The sequence below is a fragment of the Sorex fumeus genome, unplaced genomic scaffold (genome assembly GCF_029834395.1).
Source record: "Sorex fumeus unplaced genomic scaffold, SorFum_2.1 ptg000036l, whole genome shotgun sequence".
Taxonomy (NCBI): Eukaryota; Metazoa; Chordata; class Mammalia; order Eulipotyphla; family Soricidae; genus Sorex; species Sorex fumeus.
Window position 1 is genome coordinate 9,568,817 of NW_026606093.1, and position 23,875 is coordinate 9,592,691.

Here is a 23,875-nt window from a genome sequence, read left to right on the forward strand (position 1 = left end):
GAGCAAATAAATGATCAACGGGATGACAAGTGATATAAGTGATAGCAAATAACAGAATAGAAGAGAGAGAAATGTTGTAAAATACCACTCACAGTTGTGCATCACAAAATCAAGTGTCTTGTAGCACCAGGCACATAAGACAAATTGAAATGGAGTAATGGGAGGCAGAGTGATATTACAGTGAGTAAGAAATTTGACATGTGTGGGGGCTGGAGCAATAGCACAGTGGGTAGGGAGTTTGCCTTGCACTCGGCCAACCCTGGTTCAATTCCCAGCATCCCATATGGTTCCCCGAGCACCACCAGGAGTGATTCCTGAGTGCATGAGCTGGGAGTAACCCCTGAGCATCACCGAGATTGACCCAAAAAGAAAAAAAATCTGACATGTGTGAAGCCAAACCGTGTTTCACCCTCAGCACCACATATGTCACCCTTCTCCCCCTCAAGCAAAAGCAGTGGTGATACCTGAGAAGGGCCAGGTCTAAGCCCCCATAACTGTTGGGTGTGGCTACCAAACAAATAAACTGAATCAATGGCCTTAATTTCAGACTTGACTACATAGATTATATTGAGTAAAGCATCAGTAGAACAACTCATAACAGTGAATTAAAAGATTATCTTAATGATTCAATGCTATTGGTCAAGAAAACAGAAGCAAAGGTAAACAAATGGGTCTGCAAACTAAGAAGTAATGCACCACAAAAGAAACGAAGACCAGAATTAAAAGGAATACTGGATTTTGTCTTATTAAAAAATCACTAGGGGTCAGAGCAATAGTACAGTGGTAGGGCACTTGCCTTGCATAGGTCCAACCCATGTTGGATCCCTGGCACCCCATATGGTCCCCTGATCACATTAGGAATCATCCCTGAATGCAGGACCAGGAGTAAGCCCTGAGTACCACCGAGTGTGGCCAATTTTTAAAATCATCATCAAAGTCAAATGATAAAAAGACATCATTTTTAATAGAAATGTCTTTAATCTTATTCACATAAATAACATCCTTCAAAATTAATGAACCAAAATATCTCTCATTAAAAAGCCAAAGATGAATGATCAGGAAACAAAATCCAATATTCTTCTGTTAACAAAAACTGTTTTATATCTATATTATGGAACTATTCTCAGCTAAGACCCAGAGACTATAAAACCCAGCTCCCAGAAGAGAACAGCGCAGAATCTCCTGCCCCCGTGCCTGGCTGTCCTTGCTGGGGCCCCTTGGAGGGGGGTGAGCTGAGTTTCTCTCCCCACCCCGAGCAGAGCCCCGGTAGCTGAAGACCTCCAGAACCAGCCACAATGATGCTGAGACCACTCTCCACATGCTTGAAGGTACCGGCAGAGGAACAAAGGCATGCGGGACCCGGGGCTGAGATCTCCAAGCCTGCTCGAATCGGGGCTGAGCATCCTCCACCCAGATCCTCCATCTTCCAGTAGGCAGGGGTCACACCCACCAACTGCCCCCCACCCTCCCGTGCCATGTATTCCCATCAACGGCCAAGACCCAGAGACTATAAAACCCAGCTCCCAGAAGTGCGTGACCACATTTGTGGCTGTGCGGCATCTTATTATCTCATTCTTATTTTGTACAACCTGGCAGGCTACTGAATGTAACCTGCCGACACGGCAAACTCCCCATGGTGTACCCAATATGCCAAATACCAGTAACAATGATGGGTCTCATTCTCCTAACCCTGAAAGATCCTTGAATATGGCACTTTTTAAAATCTCAGGACTAGGGCGAAGGAGACTTTACTGGTGCCTGCTCGAGGCAATCAACGAACAACAGGATGATCATGATCATGATCGTTATGGAACTATTCTCAGAAATAAAATACTATCTATGCAACAATAGAAATTGGTCTCAAAGACATTATGTTGAATAAAGAAAACCAACTTTGTAAGATAATATATAACTAGGCTCTATCACATAACATTTGTGTGAAAATCCAGAAAAGAACAATTTATAGCAACACAAAACAAGTATTTACCAATAAGAGACAGAAACTGATTCAGTGGGGTCATTAAGGGAACTCTATTCTTTATTCAGAATTTCTGTATTCTGATTATAAATACCTACAGATGTCAAAACTCACAGAACTATGTGTTTAGAGGCAAATTTATTATATATGTATTCCATCTAAAATATACTGAGGTATAAAACAAACATTTTTAATGCTGTCTATACATCTACTTAAACTATTTTTTAATTGTCTCGCAAATAAAATTCAAGTTTTATTTATACATATGTAAAGAACTAAAGTGAATTTATTTTGTAAGGCTAAAATAAAAGGAGATGTGAAAAATATATCAGGAAAAGGAATATGAAAACATTACAGGGGAAGCAAAGCTAATAAGGTGAAAAATAGAATTCAAGTCTCAAAGCAGGAAAACTTGCCAAAGTGATGAAAACAGTTATTTTTCAACAAAGAAGACAAAGCACATTAACTATTTACCAAATAATACATCAACATTTTATGAAACAAAATTTATAGCATATGCAAAAATGCATACATATTTCTTAAAGAATAAACATTTAAATATACTGCCACTTGTAACAAGACAAAGTAAAATTAAAGAAAAAAGGCAACTTAAAGGGTAAATTGCATGGATGTATCAAATTCTATATCTAATAATGAATTATGATGTCAGTAAAAGTCCATTTTCAAAAAATATATAAGTTGGCTCTGAAGGGTCAATATAAATGCAATAAATATACAAATATGCAAATACACAAATAAGTTAAAGAGATTCACTCTAAATGAAATCCTGTGACTAGTACACATTTTGCTTCATGTATATATATATTTTATTTTTTAAATTTTATTTTATAAGATAGTTCATGATATTTGATTACATTTAATATTCAAACACCAATCCCACCACAATTACACATTCCCACCACCATATTTGGGATGTTTCCATCCCAAGTCCCAATCTGTATCCCAAAACACAACCGAAGTAATATATTTTATATTGTCAGTTACTTCATGTATATTTATGTCATATCATATTCTAAATTCACTTTATAATTAATGTGGCATTAAAAGAAGATCAGCTGAAGAACTTCACATCGGGACCCATGGCCTAGAATGGAACGAACAGGGTGAGAGACTGTCTGAGTTCATCATGTCGACCAAGACCATTCATGGTAACTCACAGTTCCAGAAGGCAGAATCTAAACGATGGACATGGGAGTCTCCTGGTGGACGATTCCACAACGAAATAGACAACATCATATTCAATCGACGGTTTTGCCTGACTGATGTCTCTGTTGTCCCAAAATTTCGAACGGGATCGGACCACCGTCTCCTTCGTGCAAAATTCTACTTCACAGAGCGGGGAGAAAGGGCTGCAAAGTTCAAAAAGAGAACTCCCAGAATGACCACCAACTGGGAACTCTTTGGTACTATTGCGGCAACATGGGAAGATGCCATTGTTGACAACATTGACGAGGAATACGATCGACTGGTTCAGCACCTCCATGAATGTGCGAGGAACGCCAAGAGAGAGATAGCCACAAAAAGTCGCCTATCTTCGAAAACTCTTGAGCTAATTCGCCAGCGTGGTTTGGCGCATGCCTCAGGCAACCGCAAGCTAACGTCCGAGCTTGCAAAGCAGTGCAGAGATGCGATCAAGGAAGACCTCAAAGAGAGAAGAGCAGAAGTACTGGTAGATGCGGCAGAAGCCGGGAAAAGTATTCGTAACGCCCGCCTGTCTTTCGCCAACTATAAGAGCAAGATGACTGCCCTCCGACGTCCTGATGGATCCATCACATCCTCCAGAACGGCAATGGAGAAGATTATCCATGACTTCTACTCAAATCTCTTCGATAGCCATGTCCACTTGCCGACATACCAAATTCCACAGGATGGATATGTCGTTCCCAATGTTCTCCCTTCCGAAATCCGACACGCCATTTCGTCGGTAAAGAAGCAAACAGCACCCGGCCCAGACAAGGTCAGACCTGAACACCTGAAGAACCTGCCGTCAGTACTCATCAATACACTGGCTCGGCTCTTCACTCGCTACCTGTCTGAATGCAAGGTTCCGTCTCAATGGAAAACCAGCAGGACCGTACTACTGTTCAAGAAGGGAGACATCCATGACATTGGCAACTATCGCCCGATCTGCCTATTGTCTGTCATCTACAAGTTGTTCACTCGAGTCATCCTGAATAGGATTGGCAGAACACTAGATGAAGGACAACCATGTGAGCAAGCAGGGTTCCGCAAAGGATTCAGCACCATCGACCATATCCACACGATAACCAAGCTCATTGAGGTTTCTTGGGAGTTCAAGATGCCGCTCTGCTTAACGTTCATTGATTTAAAGAAGGCCTTTGATTCTGTTGAGACGGAAGCGGTCATTGAAGCCCTAGCCAATCAGGGCATTCAAGCCCAATACATCAGGATCCTCCGTGAGCTGTATTGCAGATTCACTACCAGGATCTCACCATTCTACAAAGAAGTGATTGTTGATGTCAAGAGAGGGGTGCGGCAGGGTGATACCATTTCACCGAAACTCTTCAGTGCCACCCTCGAGAACATCATGCGACGACTGGAATGGGAAGAAATGGGAGTGAAAATAGATGGTCGGCAACTACACCACCTCCGCTTTGCTGATGACATTGTTTTAATAACACCAAACATCAGCCAAGCGGCACAAATGCTGGCCGACTTTGACCGTGAGTGTGGAAAGGTAGGACTACAGCTGAATCTTACGAAGACAATGTTTATGAGAAACAGCCTTGTTCCTGACGCCCCATTCGCTCTCAATGGAACAACCATCTCCGAATGCAACAGCTATGTGTACCTAGGTCGAGAGGTCAACATGACAAATGACCTGGCACCCGAGCTGCGCAGGAGGAAGAGAGCGGCTTGGAACGCCTTCAAGAACGTCGAAGAAATAGCTAAGAGGACAAAGAACCTCCGGCTCCGGGCACATCTCTTGGATTCCACTGTTCTTCCTGCATTAACATATGCCTCAGAGACCTGGGCCCTACGCAAACAAGATGAGAACGCCATTCAGGTCTCCCAAAGAAGAATAGAAAGAGCTATGCTTGGAATATCACGTTTCACTCAAATGAGAGAACGAATCTGGAGTTCTGACATCCGTCGACGATCAAGGATCAGGGACGCTGTCTCATTTGCCAAGGTGTCGAAAATCAGATGGGCTGGTCACGTAATGAGATTTAAAGACGACCGTTGGACTAGAGCTGTTACTGATTGGATTCCACGGGATGTCAAGAGACCGCGTGGCCGCCCACCTACCAGATGGTCAGACTTCTTTGTCAAGATCATGAACGATCGGTTTGAGGCCCTCCATGTTCCCGGAGCGAAGAGATGCCATTGGGCTACACTAGCACGCGACAGGGACAAATGGAGACGTTACTGGCGCCCGCTCGAGCAAATCGACGACTAACGGGAAGTTAAGTGATTAAGTGAATTAATGTGGCAAATTTCATTTTCCTTAAAAAATGTCATATCTTCTCATTCTTGTTTTAGCATTCATGTCCCCCCTGCAGTCATATGCAAACATGGAGGATGTGATTTTAATGAATTCCAAACAACAGAAAAAGTTCTTTCTGTGATACCAAACATCTGAAAAGTATTTATGGAAATGGTTTGTAGTTTAACACAGAATCTGGTTTATATATTTGACAGAACATCTCCAAGAACATGGGAAGTTTGTATTTTTGATCACAGTACCCTTACACAGTTAAATATAGACTGAATAAGCAAAGTTCTTTTTGATGACATGTACATAAACTGAATAGCCGCCTATTTTAAAATAGAATTTTGAATTCTAGTAATGCCTAGAGAGAACAATGAGAAGGCGATAACTCATTTTGATGGGCAGAGAAGAGCATTTTACTACTGGTCCCTTATTTTCTCAAGGGTCTCTGGACAGCTTGCTAACAAAGGATATATTGTTTTGTTAGCAATAAATATGGGTTAACCTAGTTTATAGCCACATAATTTTCTTGTTACTACAAGAGGAAAGTAGAATTATATAGAAATTAGAACTAGGGAGATAAAAATGAATGGCACTATTGAACTATATAATGTTTTATAATTATCTTTGTGTGAAGATATTTTCTATAAGAAAAGATTGCTAATAGTTAATTATAATGTAAGTAAAGTAAAGTAAAATATATAATAATTATATTTTATATTTTGTCTAATAGTGAGATGATTTACTTGCACATTAACTACCTGAGAATCTAGCTTATATTCCATTGATCAGATTCACTGTGAGTGGCCCCCAGACTCACAACATTGTTTGTCTGGGGGTCACTCACAGTGGTGCTCAGGGCTTACTCCTGGCTCTGAACTCAGGGATCCCTCCTAGCAGGGCTGAGGGGACAATATGGGATGCCCAAAAATGAAGCCAGTTTTACCATGTGCAAGGAAAATGCCCTACCTATTGTACTATAACTCCATCCCCCTAAATCCAACATTTATTAAGAAACAACATTTATTATATATTCTCAGCACTTGGTTTCCAAAGTAGTAACATGTCAGACTATTATTACCTCTTTGTAGACTCTTCACACTTTTAAGTGGTATTCTCAAAATACTTATCTAAAAACACAAAAACACCTGAGAAGAAAGCATAAATATGGAAAATGTACACTGGTAGAGGATGGGTGTTTGATCAGTGTATGACTGAAATTCAAACATGTAAGCTTTGTGACTGTATCTCACATTGATTCAATTTAAAAAAATAGGTAAAAACCACGATGAAAAAAATTAAGCAAAGCAAGCTGGAGAGGAATATAAGCAAAGTGGGCCAACTCTAGTCCAAAAAACTGCATCTCATAGGGTCTCATATGGCATCTCATATATATATCACTTGATCACTTGACATCCCATTGCTAATCAATTTGCTTGAGAGGGTGCCAGTAACGTCTCCATTCGTCCCTGTCATGAGCTAGTGTAGCCCAATGGCATCTGCTCTCTCTAGAAAAACAAAGAGTCTCAAACTGATCGTTCAGGGTCTTGATGAAAAAGTCTGACCATCTCATAAGAGGGCAGCCAGTATCCTTTTGATGTTCCATGGAAACCAGTCAGTAACAGCTCTAGTCCAGTGGTCATCTCCAAATCGCATTACGTGTCTAGCCCATATGATTTTCGATGCCTTGGCAATCAAGACAGCATCCCTGATTCTCCATTATCCATGGAGTTCGGAACTCTGGATTCTTTATCTCACTTGAGTGAAGGTGATACTCCAAGCATAGCTCTTTCAATTCCTCTTTGGGAGACTCGAATAGCGTTCTTATCCTATTTTCATAGGATCCAGGTCTGAGGTGTATGTTAATATACAAATAATGGTGGAATCGAAGAGATGTGCCTGGAGCCAGAGGTTCTTTATCCTCTTAGCTATTTCTTCGATGGTCTTGAAGGCATTCCAAGCTGCTCTCTTCCTCTTGCACAACTCAGGTGCCAGGTCATTCGTCATGTTGAGTTCTTGACCTACATACACATAACTATTGCATTCAGAGATTTTTGTTCCATTGAGGGAATGGAACACCAAGAAATAGTCTGTTTCTTATAAACATTGTCTTGGTGAAATTCAGCTGCAGTCCGACCCTTCCACACTCATGGTCAAAGTCGGCCAGCATTTGCCACTTGGGTAATGTTTGGTGTTATTAGAAAGATGTCATTAGCAAAGCAAAAGTGGTGTAGTTGCCGACCTTCTATGTTCACTCCCATTTCTTCCTATTCCAGTCATCTCATGACGTTCTCGAGGGTGGCACTGAAGACTTTCGATGAAATGGTATCACCCTACCAAACCCCTCTCTTGACATGGATGGTCACTTCCTTGTAGAATGGTGATATCCTGGTGGTGAATCCATAATACAGCTCGTGGAGGATCCTGACATATTGAGTTTGAACGCCTTGTTTGACTAGGGCTTCGATGGCCGCTTCAGTCTCAACAGAATCAAAGGCCTTCTTTAAATCAATGAACGTTAGACAGAGTGACATCTTGAACTCCCAAGAAACCTCAATGAGCTTGTTACCGTGTGGATAAGGTTGTGCTGAATCCTTTGTGAAACCTGGCTTGCTCACATGGTTGTCCTTCATCTAGTGTTCTGCCAATCCTATTCAGGATGACTTGAGTGAAAAGCTCGTAGATGACAAACAACAGGCAGATTGGGTGATAGTTACCAATGTCGTGGATGTCTCCCTTCTTGTACAGTAGAACAGTCCTGCTGGTTTTCTGTTGGAATGGGACCATGCATTCAGACAGATAGTGTGTGAAGAGCAGTGCAAGTGAATTGATGAGTACTGATGGCAGGTTTTCAGGTGTTCGGGTCTGACCTTGTCAGTGCCGGTGCTGTTTGCTTCTTTACCAATGAAATAGCATGTTGGATTTTGGAAGTGAGAACTTTGGGAAAGATATATCCATCCTGGGGAATTTGGTATGTGGGCAGGTAGACATGGCTATTGAAAAGATCTGAGTAGAAGTCATGGATAATCTTCTCCATTGCCCTTCTGGAAGATGTGATAGATCCGTCAGGATGTTGGAGGGCAGTCATCTTGGTCTTATAGTTGGTGAAGGACAGGCGGGCACTGCAAATGCTTTTCCCAGCTTCTGCCACATGAGCCAGCACTGCTTCTTTTCTCTCTTTAAAGTCTTCCTTTATTGCTTCTCTGCACTGTTTTGCGAGCTTGGACATTCGCTTGCAGTTGCCAGAGGCTCGCTCCAAGCCACGTTGGTGAATGAGCTCAAGAGTTTTTGAAGACAGGTGCTTTATTGTGGATATTTCTCTCTCAGTGTTCCTTGCACAATCATGGAGATGCTGAATCAGTTGATCGTGTTCTTTGTCAATGTTGTTCATGACTACATTTTCCCACATTGCCGCAATAGTGCCAAAGAGCTCCCAGTTGGTGGTCGTTTTGGGATTTCTTTTCTTAAACTTTGCAGCCCTTTCTCCCTGTTCCGTGAAGTAGAATTTTGCATGAAGAAGAAAGTGGCTCAATCCCATTTGGAATTTGGGGACAAGAGCGACATTGGTCAGTCAAAACCATCAATTGAATATGATGTGGTCAATTTTGTTGTGGAACCGTCCACCAGGAGACTCCCATGTCCAAGGTTTAGATTCAGTCTTCTTTTCTTCTTCTGTTAATTGTGAGTCTCAAGTCATGAAATTTACATACAAGTGGTACTACATGAAAAGTATCATGCTAAGCGAAATGAGTCAGAAAGAGAGGGATAGACATAAAAAGATTGCATTCATCTGGGGTATATAAAGTAATTAAATAGGATATTAATACCCAAGAATAGCCGAGATCATTACCAGGAGGATTACTCCATAACTTAGAGGCCAGCTGGGCATTCTAGGGGAAAGGGCAGCTCAGATAGAGAAGGGAGCACCAAATAAAGGGTGTTTGGAGGATCCTCCCAGGAGGGGAGATGCATGTTGAAAGTAGACTATGGACTGAACATGATTGCCACTCAATGCCTCTTTTGCAGACCACAACACCCAAAAGGACAGAGGGAACAAAAGGGAATGCCCTGCCACAGAGGCAGGGTGGGATGGGGGGAATGGGGGTGGGAGGGATACTGGGATCCATGGTGGTGGAAAATGGGCACTGGTGGAGGGACGGGTATTTGATCATTGTATAATTGAAACCCAAGCACAAAAATTTGTAAATCTACAACTGTACCTCATGGTGTTTCACTAATAAAAATTAAAAAAAAAAAACCTATAATAGTGGAATAGCATATTTATAGTGTTGATGAGATAATAACCATAAATCAAGAATTTTATAACAATTCTAATTTTATTTTATTTATTTATTTTTTTTCTCCCCTGATCTGCGCAGGACGGGCACAGAGGCCCAGCTCTGGGCAACAAAGCTGAACGGCTCCTCATTGCAAGCAGGAGACGTTCCCAACTCCTCGCCCAGTGCCAGGGACTCTTTCCGGAGCCGTGGTCGCTAACGCAGCCGCAAAATATTTTCCCACTACATATGCCATAGGAACCATAAGCTACCTTCTTAGATGGAAACTTCTCTAGTTTAGCTCAGCCACTAGAAACACAGTAGCCAATAACTCAGAAGCCTGTCTTAACTCACACTGCATATCAAGCAGAATAGTAACAGTGAACGTGAAGGACTAAACCACACCTCTCACAATGGTAAAGCAACGCAAAAGCCCACCAAACTTTCATATTGAAGAGTCTAGCCCAGATGACACCAACAGTACTGTAGTGTTAGACAACCTCTCTGACAAGGAATTCAGAAGGGAGCTACTTAGCATGCTTAGGGAATTAAAAGAAACAATGGAAAGCAATGCCAATAGAAGACAAGAGGATCTGAAGGCAGAAATGAGGAAAATGCAATCAGAAATGTCAGACCTGAAAAATCTCGTAGGCGAATTGAAAAGCTCAGTGGAAGGCCTCAGCAGCAGAGTAACAGCTGCTGAGAACAGAATCAGTGAGCTCGAAGATGAAGTTCAGAGACTCCCCAGAAAAGAGCAGAAAATGGAAAAGAGACTCACAATTCGGGAACAGATGGCAAGAGAAGATCGTGATGAAGCCAAGAGGGGTAACATAAGAATTATTGGAGTCCCAGAGGTACAGGAAGAAAACCTTGATGAAGAAGAAACTGTCAAAGACATCATTGCTACAATATTTCCAGAGCTGAAGAAAACTTGTGACCATATTCAGGAGGCCCGAAGGGTACCAGCTAGAAGAAATCCGAATAAAAATACCCCAAGACACATTCTGATCAAAATGACCAAAACCTTAGACAGAGACAAAATTCTGAAAGCAGCAAGATCGAAGAAAGAAATCTGTTACAAAAGAGCATCTTTAAAATTCACAGCTGATTTTTCTGATGAAACCCTCATGGCCCGAAAACAGTGGTGGGACATAGTGAAAAAACTCAATGAAATAAATGCCTCCCCAAAAATACTTTTCCCAGCAAGACTCTCATTCATAATAGAAGGAACAATACACAGCTTCACAGACAAACAACAGCTCAGGAACTTCATAGACTCAAAACCATGGTTACAAGAACAACTAAATGGGCTACTTTAAGGCAAGAAAGGCCCCTCAAATACACCAAATTTTAACAGAACAATGGGACAAAATCCCATAACAATAATCTCTCTCAATGTCAATGGGCTAAATGCACTAATTAAAAGACATAGAGTGGCAGGATGGATTAGAAAATTGAACCCAACATTCTGCTGCCTGCAAGAAACGCATCTCAATAGTCAAAGCAAACACAGACTCAGAGTCAAAGGCTGGAAAACAATCCTACAGGCAAACAGCTCCCATAAAAAAGCTGGGGTAGCCATCCTTATATCAGACCACATCGATTTCAGAGTGAGGAAGGTCATAAGAGACAGTAAAGGCCATTTCTTATTGATCAAAGGATCTGTACAACAGGAAGAACTTACAATAATAAATGTATATGCACCTAATGAGAGACCAGCAACGTACTTAAAACAACTACTCATAGATTTGGAAAAAGACATCAATTCTAATTTTAAAGCAAAATAAGTCTAAAAATAAAAATTGAGATGATTTCTTAGTTGTGGATTGTCTCTCTAGACAAACCAACATCTTCAGGCAAAAATCAATTAACATGTAAATTAAATACAAATTAACAAAAGCAATCAAAGAGTTATGATAAATATAATTGCTTAGGCAATTCTTAAAGACCTAAATAATTGTTTTATCTTAACTGATAATTAAATGCAAACAAAAACTCTAAAGAACTTTTATAAATCATTATACATCTAATTATATCATTGTCAAATAGTATATAGAAATGCACTAATGGGGCAAATGAAGACAGAGAAAAAGTTATTTTTGAGTAATGATTATAAAACAATACTATGAAAAATTTCAACAAATCAGATAAATTTCAATAAATAGATAATTTCTAAAAATGATGAAAACTTACAAATGGTATTTTTTGTTTCTTACTTGCAAAAGAAATAGAAAAATTGAAGCTATCTAGAAGTCAAGCCTCATTTCTGTAAATTGTAGAAAACATTTAAAGAAGAACATAGTACAGGTGGGCTGGAGAGGACATATACATCATGACCATGTGGGATTTGTCCCAGGAATGCAAAATACTTCCAACATACAAAGATCAATCTGTACAGCATACCATAACACTAGAATAATGGAAAAAAATGGTTTAAGAGATGCAGAAGATACATTTGATAGATTCAACTTTTTTTATATAATAGAATAATTTAAGTAGGGAATAAAATGTTTATTCAGCAGTAATTTTTTTTCTGAACAACACAATAGCACACTTAAGGATGAAAAATGGAATGTTTTCCTTTTCTTTGGCAGGGTGGGCTCACACTTGGCGATGCACAGGGGTTACTCCTGGCTCTGCACTCAGGAATTACTCCTGGCGGTGCTCTGGGTCCATATGGGAATGCTGGGAATCAAACCTGGGTTAGCCGCATGCAAGGGACATACCATACTCGCTGCACTATCACTCCAGCCCCAGAATGCTTTCCTTTAAAATGAAAAAATAAGACAAGGATGTCCATTATTCCCTCTTTTATTCAACATGCTATTGGAAATTTTGACTGGGTAAATAAAGTAAAAAGGAAAAATAAAAGATAAAAGGCATCTAAACGTAAATGAATAAGCAAAATTACATTTATTTTCAGAAAAAGCCACCTGAAAGCCTTAAGAAAAACACTAAAGCTATATCATAAGACATAACTTGAGGGGCTGGAGCAATAGCACAGCGAATAGGGCATTTGCCTTGCACGCAGCGGACCCAGGTTTGATTCCCAGCATCCCATATGGTTCCCTAAGCACTGCCAGGGGAAATACCTGAGTGCAGAGCCAGGAGTAACCCCTGTTCATAGCCAGGTGTCACCCAAAAATAGCAAAAAAAAACCAACTTGAGCAAGATTGAAAGACAAAGCTCAATATATAAAAAATTTATAAAATATTGATTGCTTAATTTGGATAGTAAACTTTCATTCTGTTTATTGCATAAGACTTGTTTATCTTGATCTGGAATGTTTAATGTCTCCTGGAGTGATATGAACTCACTTTTCTCTAATGGAACTATTTAAATATTTAATGATAATTACATTGCACACTTTTCCTCCTCTTATGCTATCTCTTATCCAGACTAATTAAAATTTTAATCTTTGCATAAAGTATATTTGTAAAGTACAAATTAATTTAGAGTCAAGTATGATTAAATATTTTGGTCTCAATATTATGCTTAGGAATTTTGTGATTATATTAGGTAGTTTAGAAGTAACTCCAGACTCTACATGAGGCATATTGAATACCTGGTGATTGGAAAGAACAGCTAAGTCTTTTTCATACAACTTCAGCAGGTTCTGTGTGAGTTTCTCAACATGGGACTTGCATAATTAAGTCTCCCTTTTATTTGTTGTTGTTTTGGGGCCACAATTTGTGGTGCTCAGGGCTTATTCCTGGCTCTGTTCTCATGGAAGCCTCAGGCGACCAGATGGGGTGAACAGGAACAAACCCAAGTCAGTTGCATGCAAAGCAAATGCTCTCCCTAATATACTAACTCTTTGACCCTGTGAGTCTCCATCATAGTTACAGATAATTATGTGTTCTGGGTAGACATTTTGTTTGATACAGTGAAAATTGGGAAGGGAAAATTCCAAAAGTGCTGTGGTAGAACATTAGTTTCTTCTCTTAATAAGAAAATAATTAAGAATAATTACTCATATAATAGATACATTAATTAGAAGCTCTTGTGTATGATATTAAAACAACCTACAAATATCCTTAAAAGTTTATATTGATCTAGCTTCCAACTCTTCATCTTATCATAAGAATATTTTTCACATGATTCTAAAAAATCCTTTGTAATTTTTTGACCCAGGGACAGAGCTTCTCTGCTTGCTCCCACCACCACAGGTGACAAAGGGATTCTAATCAGGAGCCCCACCCTACCCTGCCCTGTCTGCTTCCATCAACCACCCAGGGATCGAATTGTGCACAGGAGACCCACCCTACCCAGATAAATACCCCACTGGCAGATTTCCACTCTCGACACTACTTCCACTACCCAGCCGTCGCCACACTCCAGGACGCTTTCCGGACCCATCATAAGACACTAAATACCCATCTTCTGGAATTGTCGTACCATATTTGATAGGGTTCAAATATGGTAACACCTACAAGGGTGATTAGAGGCCACCCCAAAAGCCTCTATACCTCTTGGAAAGACTGGCAAGCTACCGAGAGTATTCCGCCCGCACGGAAGAGCCTGGCAAGCTATCCGCTGTGTATTCGATATGCCAAAACCAGTAACTACAACTGGTCTCATTCACCTGACCCTGAAGGCTTCACCGACATGGCAGCACTGAGAAGGATGAGAAAGGAGAGGCCGACAAAATCTCAAGGCCGACCTAGGCTGCCACAACGAAGGAAGACAAAAATGATCGTCTGTACTTTCAATGCACGTACGCTAGCATCAGATGCATCCATCGAGGACCTGATGGTACAAGCGCGAATGATCAAGTACGACATCATTGGTCTGACCGAGACAAGAAGGCACGAATCTCACCATGCTGTTTTTGACACCGGAGAAGAATTGTTCCTCGGAACATGCGATAAAAGAGGTGTTGGAGGCGTCGGTGTCCTTGTCAACACAAACTTGGCCAAGAGCATTGATTCATTCGAATGCCTAACAACCCGAATCGGACGTTTACATTTGAATAGATGTGGCTCACTGCCTGCAGTTTCTATCTTCGTTGTCTACGCACCAACATCTCATTATGATGAAAGAGAAATCGAGAAGTTCTACATGGAGCTAGAGAAGTTCTATAAAGAAGACCACACCTTCTACAAGATCATTGTGGGTGATTTTAATGCCAAGATAGGACCGAGAAGATCAGCTGAAGAACTTCACATCGGGACCCATGGCCTAGAATGGAACGAACAGGGTGAGAGACTGTCAGAGTTCATCATGTCGACCAAGACCATCCATGGTAACTCACAGTTCCAGAAGGCAGAATCTAAACGATGGACATGGGAGTCTCCCGGTGGACGATTCCACAACGAAATAGACCACATCATATTCAATCGACGGTTTTGCCTGACTGATGTCGCTGTTGTCCCAAAATTTCGAACGGGATCGGACCACCGTCTCCTTCGTGCAAAATTCTACTTCACAGAGCGGGGAGAAAGGGCTGCAAAGTTCAAAAAGAGAACTCCCAGAATGACCACCAACTGGGAACTCTTTGGTACTATTGCGGCAACATGGGAAGATGCCATTGTTGACAACATTGACGAGGAATACGATCGACTGGTTCAGCACCTCCATGAATGTGCGAGGAACGCCAAGAGAGAGATAGCCACAAAAAGTCGCCTATCTTCGAAAACTCTTGAGCTAATTCGCCAGCGTGGTTTGGCGCATGCCTCAGGCAACCGCAAGCTAACGTCCGAGCTTGCAAAGCAGTGCAGAGATGCGATCAAGGAAGACCTCAAAGAGAGAAGAGCAGAAGTACTGGTAGATGTGGCAGAAGCCGGGAAAAGTATTCGTAAGGCCCGCCTGTCCTTCGCCAACTATAAGAGCAAGATGACTGCCCTCCGACGTCCTGATGGATCCATCACATCCTCCAGAACGGCAATGGAGAAGATTATCCATGACTTCTACTCAAATCTCTTCGATAGCCATGTCCACTTGCCAACATACCAAATTCCACAGGATGGGTATGTCGTTCCTAACGTTCTCCCTTCCGAAATCCGACACGCCATTTCGTTGGTAAAGAAGCAAACAGCACCCGGCCCAGACAAGGTGAGACCTGAACACCTGAAGAACCTGCCATCAGTACTCATCAATACACTGGCTCGGCTCTTCACTCGCTACCTGTCTGAATGCAAGGTTCCGTCCCAATGGAAAACCAGCAGGACCGTACTACTGTTCAAGAAGGGAGACATCCATGACATTGGCAACTATCGCCCGATCTGCCTATTGTCTGTCATCTACAAGCTGTTCACTCGAGTCATCCTGAATAGGATTGGCAGAACACTAGATGAAGGACAACCATGCGAGCAAGTAGGGTTCCGCAAAGGATTCAGCACCATCGACCATATCCACACGATAACCAAGCTCATTGAGGTTTCTTGGGAGTTCAAGATGCCGCTGTGCTTAACGTTCATTGATTTAAAGAAGGCCTTTGATTCTGTTGAGAGGGAAGCGGTCATTGAAGCCCTAGACAATCAGGGCATTCAAGCACAATACATCAGGATCCTCCGTGAGCTGTATTGCGGATTCACTACCAGGATCTCACCATTCTACAAAGAAGTGATCGTTGATGTCAAGAGAGGGGTGCGGCAGGGTGATACCATTTCACCGAAACTCTTCAGTGCCACCCTCGAGAACATCATGCGACGACTGGAATGGGAAGGAATGGGAGTGAAGATAGATGGTCGGCAACTACACCACCTCCGCTTTGCTGATGACATTGTTTTAATAACACCAAACATCAGCCAAGCGGCACAAATGCTGGCCGACTTTGACCGTGAGTGTGGAAAGGTAGGACTACAGCTGAATCTTACGAAGACAATGTTTATGAGAAACAGCCTTGTTCCTGACGCCCCATTCGCTCTCAATGGAACAACCATCTCCGAATGCAACAGCTATGTGTACCTAGGTCGAGAGGTCAACATGACAAATGACCTGGCACCCGAGCTGCGCAGGAGGAAGAGAGCAGCTTGGAACGCCTTCAAGAACGTCGAAGAAATAGCTAAGAGGACGAAGAACCTCCGGCTCCGGGCACATCTCTTTGATTCCACTGTTCTTCCTGCATTAACATATGCCTCAGATACCTGGGCCCTAAGCAAACAAGATGAGAACGCCATTCAGGTCTCCCAAAGAAGAATAGAAAGAGCTATGCTTGGAATAACACGTTTCACTCAAATGAGAGAACGAATCCGGAGTTCTGACATCCGTAGACGATCAAGGATCAGGGACGCTGTCTCATATGCCAAGGTGTCGAAAATCAGATGGGCTGGTCACGTAATGAGATTTAAAGACGACCGTTGGACTAGAGCTGTTACTGATTGGATTCCACGGGATGTCAAGAGACCACGTGGCCGCCCACCTACCAGATGGTCAGACTTCTTTGTCAAGATCATGAACGATCGGTTTGAGGCCCTCCATGTTCCCGGAGCGAAGAGATGCCATTGGGCTACACTAGCACGCGACAGGGACAAATGGAGACGTTACTGGCGCCCGCTCGAGCAAATCGACGACTAACGGGAAGTTAAGTGATTAAGTTAAGTGTTAAGTAATTTTTTCCTAGATAGCACATTCTGTCCACGTATGACAGAAAGATAATGTAAATGAAACTGAAAATGAAGTAATAAAAAGATAATGTAAATAAAACTGAAAAATAAAAAGGAATAAAGACATTACCTATCATTATTTAATTATTTAACATTATAAATTATTATTTAATAGAGAGCTTTTCTGGGTATGTTACAAACCAGTTGTTAGCATTATTTCATGAAAGATACTTTTTATTCCTTTACCTTGCATGTATATATCCTTTCATTAATTGCCATTAATTAAATGAAAATTTTTTTAATTGAATCACTGTGAAATACAGTTACAAAGCTTTAATGTTTGAGTTTCAGTCATACAATGATAAAAAAACCTATCCCTCCACCAGTGCACATTTTTCACCACCAATATCCCCAGTACTCCCCACCCGACCCATCCCTCCCCCTGTCTCTATGGCAGACAATTTCCCTTATATTTTCTCTCTTCTTTGGGGCATTATGGGCTGAAACATATATACTAAGAGGCTATCATGTTTGTCCTTTATCTACTTTCAGCACACATTTCCCATTCTGAACTATCCCTTCAACCATCATTGATTTAGGGATCCCTTCTCTATTCCAGCTGCCTTCTCCCCCAGCTCATGGGGCAATATTCCTGGCCTTTGTGTCTACTGTCCTTGGGTATCAGTCTCATATTATGTAATTTTATATTTCACAAATGAGTGCTGTCAATATATGCCTGTCTCTCTCTTTCTGACTCATATCACTTAGCATGATACTCTCCATGTCTATCTACTTATAAGCAAATTTCATGAGTTCATCTTTTCTAACAGCTGCACAGTACACCACTGTGTAGATGTACCAATGTTTCTTTAGCCAGTCATCTGTTCTTGGGCACTTGGTTTGTTTCCACATTCTGGCTATTATGAACAGTACTGCAATGAACATATAGGTGTAGATGTCATTTCTACTGTGATTTTTTGGTACCCTCAGGATATATTCTCAGAAGTGGTACTGCTGGGTCATATGGAAGTAATCCCATCAGCGGCCAAGATCCAGAGACTATAAAACCAAACTCCCAGAAGAGAACAATGCAGAGTCTCCTGCCCCCCATGCCTGGCTGTCTTCACTGGTGCCCCTTGGAGGGGGGCAGGTTGAGTTTCCTTTCCTGTCCCAAGCAGAACCCCTGCAGCTAAAAACCTCCAGAATCCAGCCACAGCCATTCTCAAGAGCACTCTCCACCTGCTCAGGCGAACCTCATACATGATGAAACCGGCAGAGGAACCCAGGTTTGTGGGACCAGGGGCTAAAATCTCCAAGCCTGCTCAGATCAGGACTGGGCCTCCTCCACCCAGATCCCCCATCTTCCAGTAGTTAGACAGTCACACCCACCAACTGTTACAGTGCCGTGTAATCCCATCAACTGCCAAAATCCAGAGATTGTAAAACCAAGCTCCCAGAAGCATGCAGCCTCATTCGCAGCCACACAACCTCTTATTGTCTAGTTCTCACTCTTGGAGAACCTGGCAGGCTACCGAGAGTATCCTGCCCACATGGCAGAGTCTGGCAAGCTCCCTGTGGTGTATTCCTATGCCAAAACCCAGTAACAATAATAGGTCTCATTCCTCTGACCCTGAAAGAGCCTCCAATGTGGCACTTGCTAAAATCTCAGGGCTAGGATGAATGGAGACGTTATGGTGCCTGCTCGAGGAAATCAATAAACAACAGGAAGACAGTGATACAGTGATACAGTGATGGAAGCTCAATTTCTAGTTTTTGAAGGAAATCCCATACTGTTCTCCAAAAAGGCTAGACTAGTCGGCATTCCCACCAACAATGAAAGAGTGTCTCTTTCTCTCCACATCTGCGCCAGTGCTGGCTGTTCTTGCTCTTTTTGATGTATGCCAGTCTCTGTGGTGTGAGATATCTTATTGTTGTTCTGATTGCATCTCCCTGATGATTAGTGACATATAGCATTTTTTCATGTGTCTTTTGGCCACATTTCTTTTTTGAGGAAGCTCCTGTTCATTTCTTCTCCCCATTTTTTGATGAGGTTGGAGGATTTTTTTCTCCTACAATTCTACTAGTGTCTTGTATATCCTGAATATTAACCCCTTATCAGATGGGTCACTGTCATGTCACTGTCCTGTCACTGTCCTCCCATTGTTCATCGATTTGCTCAAGCGGGCCCAGTAATGTCTCCATTGGAGACTTAGTTGTTACTGTGTTTGGCATATCGAATACATCATGGGTAGTTTGCCAGGCTCTGCCGTGGAGGCACGATACTCTCGGTAGCTTGCCGGGCTCTCCAAGAGGGGCGGAGGAATCAAACTCGGGTCAGCCATGTTGGCTACGTGCAAGGCAAATGCCCTACTGGTGTGCTATCACTCCAGCCCATCAGATGGGTATTGGGTAAATATTCTTTCCCATTCATGGGCTCTCTCTGTATTTGGTCACTGTTTCTTTTGAGGTGCAGAATTGAAACTTAGTTATATAAATAATGATAGAGTTGTGTTATATAAATAAGAATAGAGGGTACAGTGTATAGTATATGATCCTATAGTAAACATTACTATATAGTTATAGTGTGTATAGTATACAGTACTATACTATGCTACCGTACTATGTATACCATATATATTGTTCTATACAATGTATACTGTATACAATATACTATTAAATGATTTAAATTTCTTTACATAGGTTAATATCATATGGAATTGATCATCATTAATTGACTTTTATTGTTTTATTTTCTGATAATTCCATTAGTCATCCACTTAAGTTTTGTTGGCACAAGTAATAGGAAATAAATTGCTATATGCCAGTGAAGGGATCAAGCTGTTGGGTAGGAGGGAACATGGAGACATCTTTTGAGGGAAGGGGACATTAGTGGAGGCACTGGTATTGAAACATTGTATGAATGAAACAACTCTGATATGAACAACTTTGTAAATCACTGTCTTAATAAAATAAAAATGAAAAAACACAAAGAAAAAATAATACTAATTTTTAATACTGAAGCAAAAGGTCGAATATGATATACCTGTGGGCACCTGGAGGCACTGTAACAGTCTCCAGCTGTGGCAAAGGGCACTGCCTTTCCATACACTGTCTGAGCAAAACGCAGATCCGTAGCTAAAAATAATAAATAAAGCTTTTAGCATAAATATATTATATGCTCTCTAGTTTCTATTGTAAAATATAGTCTTCATATTATGGTGTTAAATATATATATACTATAATTTTAAAAAATGAGAAAAATGTCATGCACTTATAATAGTAATATATATCAGACTCCTCATAACTTTTAGTTTTGATCAAAGCACTATAATTGAGATTTACACACATGTTGTTCTAATACCACAACCATCAACATACTGTCAGTGCCCCTTGACTGAAGCCACAACGATCTCTCTCATTTCACACTGCTCCTCCTCCCATATTGTCAGACACTATTCTGTTATCTGATTTCAAGGTCACCATTCTCCAACTTTTATTCTTTTACTAAGTTTCTTTATATTCCAAGTGTGAGTGAAACCATTCTTTATTTGTCGCTACCCCTCTAATGGATCCCATTCAAAATGATGCCCTAATTCTTCCCACAGTGCTGAAAACTGCATGATTTCATCTTTAATTGGAGCTAAGCAAGATTCCATTGTTTAACTTTATCGATTCATTTATTCTTTCATAGTAGAGCAAGTTTCCATACCTCAGTTACTGTGAATAAAGCTGCAATAAACAAAGGAGTGCAAATATATTTTATGTGTTTTTTTTTTGTTTTTGATTTTTATGCCACACCCAGCAATGTTAAGGGGTTACTCTTAACTTTGCACTCAAGAATTACTCCTGGCAATGCCAGGAATATCAAGCGCAAGGAATCAAATGCGTGTCACCACATGCCAGGCAAACCTCCTACCCATTATACTATCTCTCTGGCCCCAAAGGTGAAAATTATTTTTTAAATACTCTATTAGCTCTTAGGAAAATGCTATAATTGAAATTGCTTGGAAATATAGAAGTTCAATTCTAGAATTTTTAAGACATCTCCAGTTTTCCATAGAGGGTGGACCAGATGACACTCCCACAAACCATTGATGAGTTGGCAGGAATGTAGAAGAGGAACCATAATTTTTTATTTTTGCAAAAAATTCTATAACATATGTTGCCCTAAAAAGAGAAATTACTCTAATGAAAATCAGAAGTTTAAAAATGAATAAAATATTAATAACATTTGATATCATAGTAAATACCTAAAATAGATGAAGTAGAATCAGGAGAAAAATTACTAAGCAATATTTTAACATAAAAATTATGATAAAGCAATATGTAGGGGCTGATAGACAACATGAGCATCAATTTATTTAGGCTACTGTCAGCAAAAATACTATTTTTATTATTATATTATTGTTTTTCATCTTAAGTTTTTAAGTCATATTATGGTTATTTACAATACTGTCAGTAATAATGTGTCATGTAAACAATTTTCCAACACCACACTCCACCACTGCTTATTAACTGTCATTAAAGTCTCTTCAACTTAAAAAATGGCTGACATGTCTGGAACCTGGGTGGGGAAGCGATATTGTATGGAATAAATGGCCTGCCCTTGTGACCACTGATGGCTGCCCAGGTGACCCTATAGCTTGGACAATCTGGTATGCTAGAACCAGTATGCCAATATTCAAGATATATATACCACACCTCCAAAACAGTTGACCTTAGATGCAGGGGATATATCTGAGTTTTAAACTCTAACCTGTTGCTCTTAGAATCTATTCTTACTCAAGTACCATGTTATTTTTATTGCTAGATTTCTAGGTGTCTTTATGATTCCATACAAACTTCACTAGTGTTTATTCAAACTAATTCCTTGAACAATGCTGTCAGAATTTTCATGAGAGAATTGTATTGAACCTATATAAAAATTTAGGTAGAATGGTTTAATTTAGGTAGGATTTTGACAATATTCTTCTAAACCATGAACATAGAATATTTTCCTATATCCTGAGAACTTCTTCAAATTATTTTCATAAATAATTTATAGTTTTGTAGCTTAGGTATTTAACTTTTTTTTAAGTTCAAGATATTGATATATTGGACACTGTTTTGAATGGAATCTCTTTCTCTTATAATTTATTATTTTTCATATAGGAGTGTGACATATTTTTTGTGTGAAGTGATTTTGTCATCTTCAACAGTGATCTTCAACAGTCATCTTCAGCAGTGGGCTAGAGTGATAGCACAGCAGTAGGGCGTTTGCCTTGCACGTAGCCGGCCCGGCCCAGCCGGGTTTGATTCCTCTGCCCCTTTTGGAGAGCCCAGCAAGCTACTAAGAGTATCTTGCCTGCATGGCAAAGCTTGGCACACTACCCATGACGTATTCAATATGCCAAACACAGTAACAACAAGTCTCATGATGGAGACGTTACTGGGCCCACTCGAGCAAACTGATGAACAATGGGAGGACAGTGACAGTGACAGTGACAAAAATGATCATTTGACTTCTTTTCCAACTTGAACCACTTTGATTTCTTGCCTGACTGCTGTTCTTATAACTTTTAAAAGTATACTGAATAAAAGAGGAGAGAAAGGATATTCATGGAGATCATGATTGCTTGATCTCAGAGAAAATGCATTCAATTTTCAACATTGATAATGATACTGGCTATATATTTGTTATTGAAGGCCGTTACTATTTTGGAGAAGATTTTTTAAATCCCTATTTGTAAAAGGTTTTTAATCATGAATGGATAATGGATTCTTTTGGAAGTATTTGCATCAATGGACAAAATGATACGATTTTATCTTTCTTTTGCCCACATCCATACCAATACTGGTTATTCTTGTGTGTGTGTGTGTGTGTGTGTGTGTGTGTGTGTGTTTGATTGTGTGTGTGCAATTCTCTGTAGTATGAGCTAATGTCTATTGTTCTTTTTGTTTGTTTGTTTCTTGGGTTTTTTCCATGTGCCTTTTATCCATTTGTATGTCTTCTTATAGGGAGTTTCTGTTCATCTCTTCTACCCAATTTTTGAGGGGGTTGGATTGCTCTGTATAGTTCTAGTATTGCTTTATATATTTTCTATATTAACTATCAAATGACTGATGGGTAAATAATTTCTCCCAATCTGTGGGGTGTCTTGTATTTTTGTCAATATATACTTTGAGGTATAGAAGTTTCTTAATATAATGCAATCTCATTTATTTAGCTTTGTTTCTATTTGCATGCCTAGTGTCATCGACTCATTAAAATGCCTCTACCTTCAATAACATGAAGAAGTCTGCCTATACGTTCCTCAATGTAACATGAATTCAGGTCTGATACTGAGGTATTTCATCCATTTTTGATCTGACTTTTGTGCATGGTGTTAGAAATGGGTCTGAGTTCATTCTTTTGTGTGTTGCTGACTAGTTTTCCAAACACCATTTTCATACTTTTTTCCTTTCTCAAAAATTAGATGTCTATTTACACGAGGATTTGTCTCTAGATTGTCAATTCAATTCTATTGATCTGAGTCTGTCCCTATTTTAATGTTGGATTGAAGGAAGGTTTGTCCCTATTTTAATGTTGGATTGAAGGAAGGTTTGAGAGAAAGGATTA

General features: G+C 40.5%; 1 protein-coding gene across 1 annotated transcript in view; it reads right to left on the reverse strand.

The window, feature by feature from the left end:
* Positions 1-23,875, reverse strand: part of ADAMTS20 (ADAM metallopeptidase with thrombospondin type 1 motif 20) — a 238,054-nt gene that overhangs the window by 8,973 nt on the left and 205,206 nt on the right. Inside the window, exon 37 of the mRNA XM_056117833.1 lies at positions 20,321-20,412. Within this exon, the coding sequence (XP_055973808.1) occupies positions 20,321-20,412 (92 nt within the window). The remainder of the gene's footprint in view (positions 1-20,320; positions 20,413-23,875) is intronic.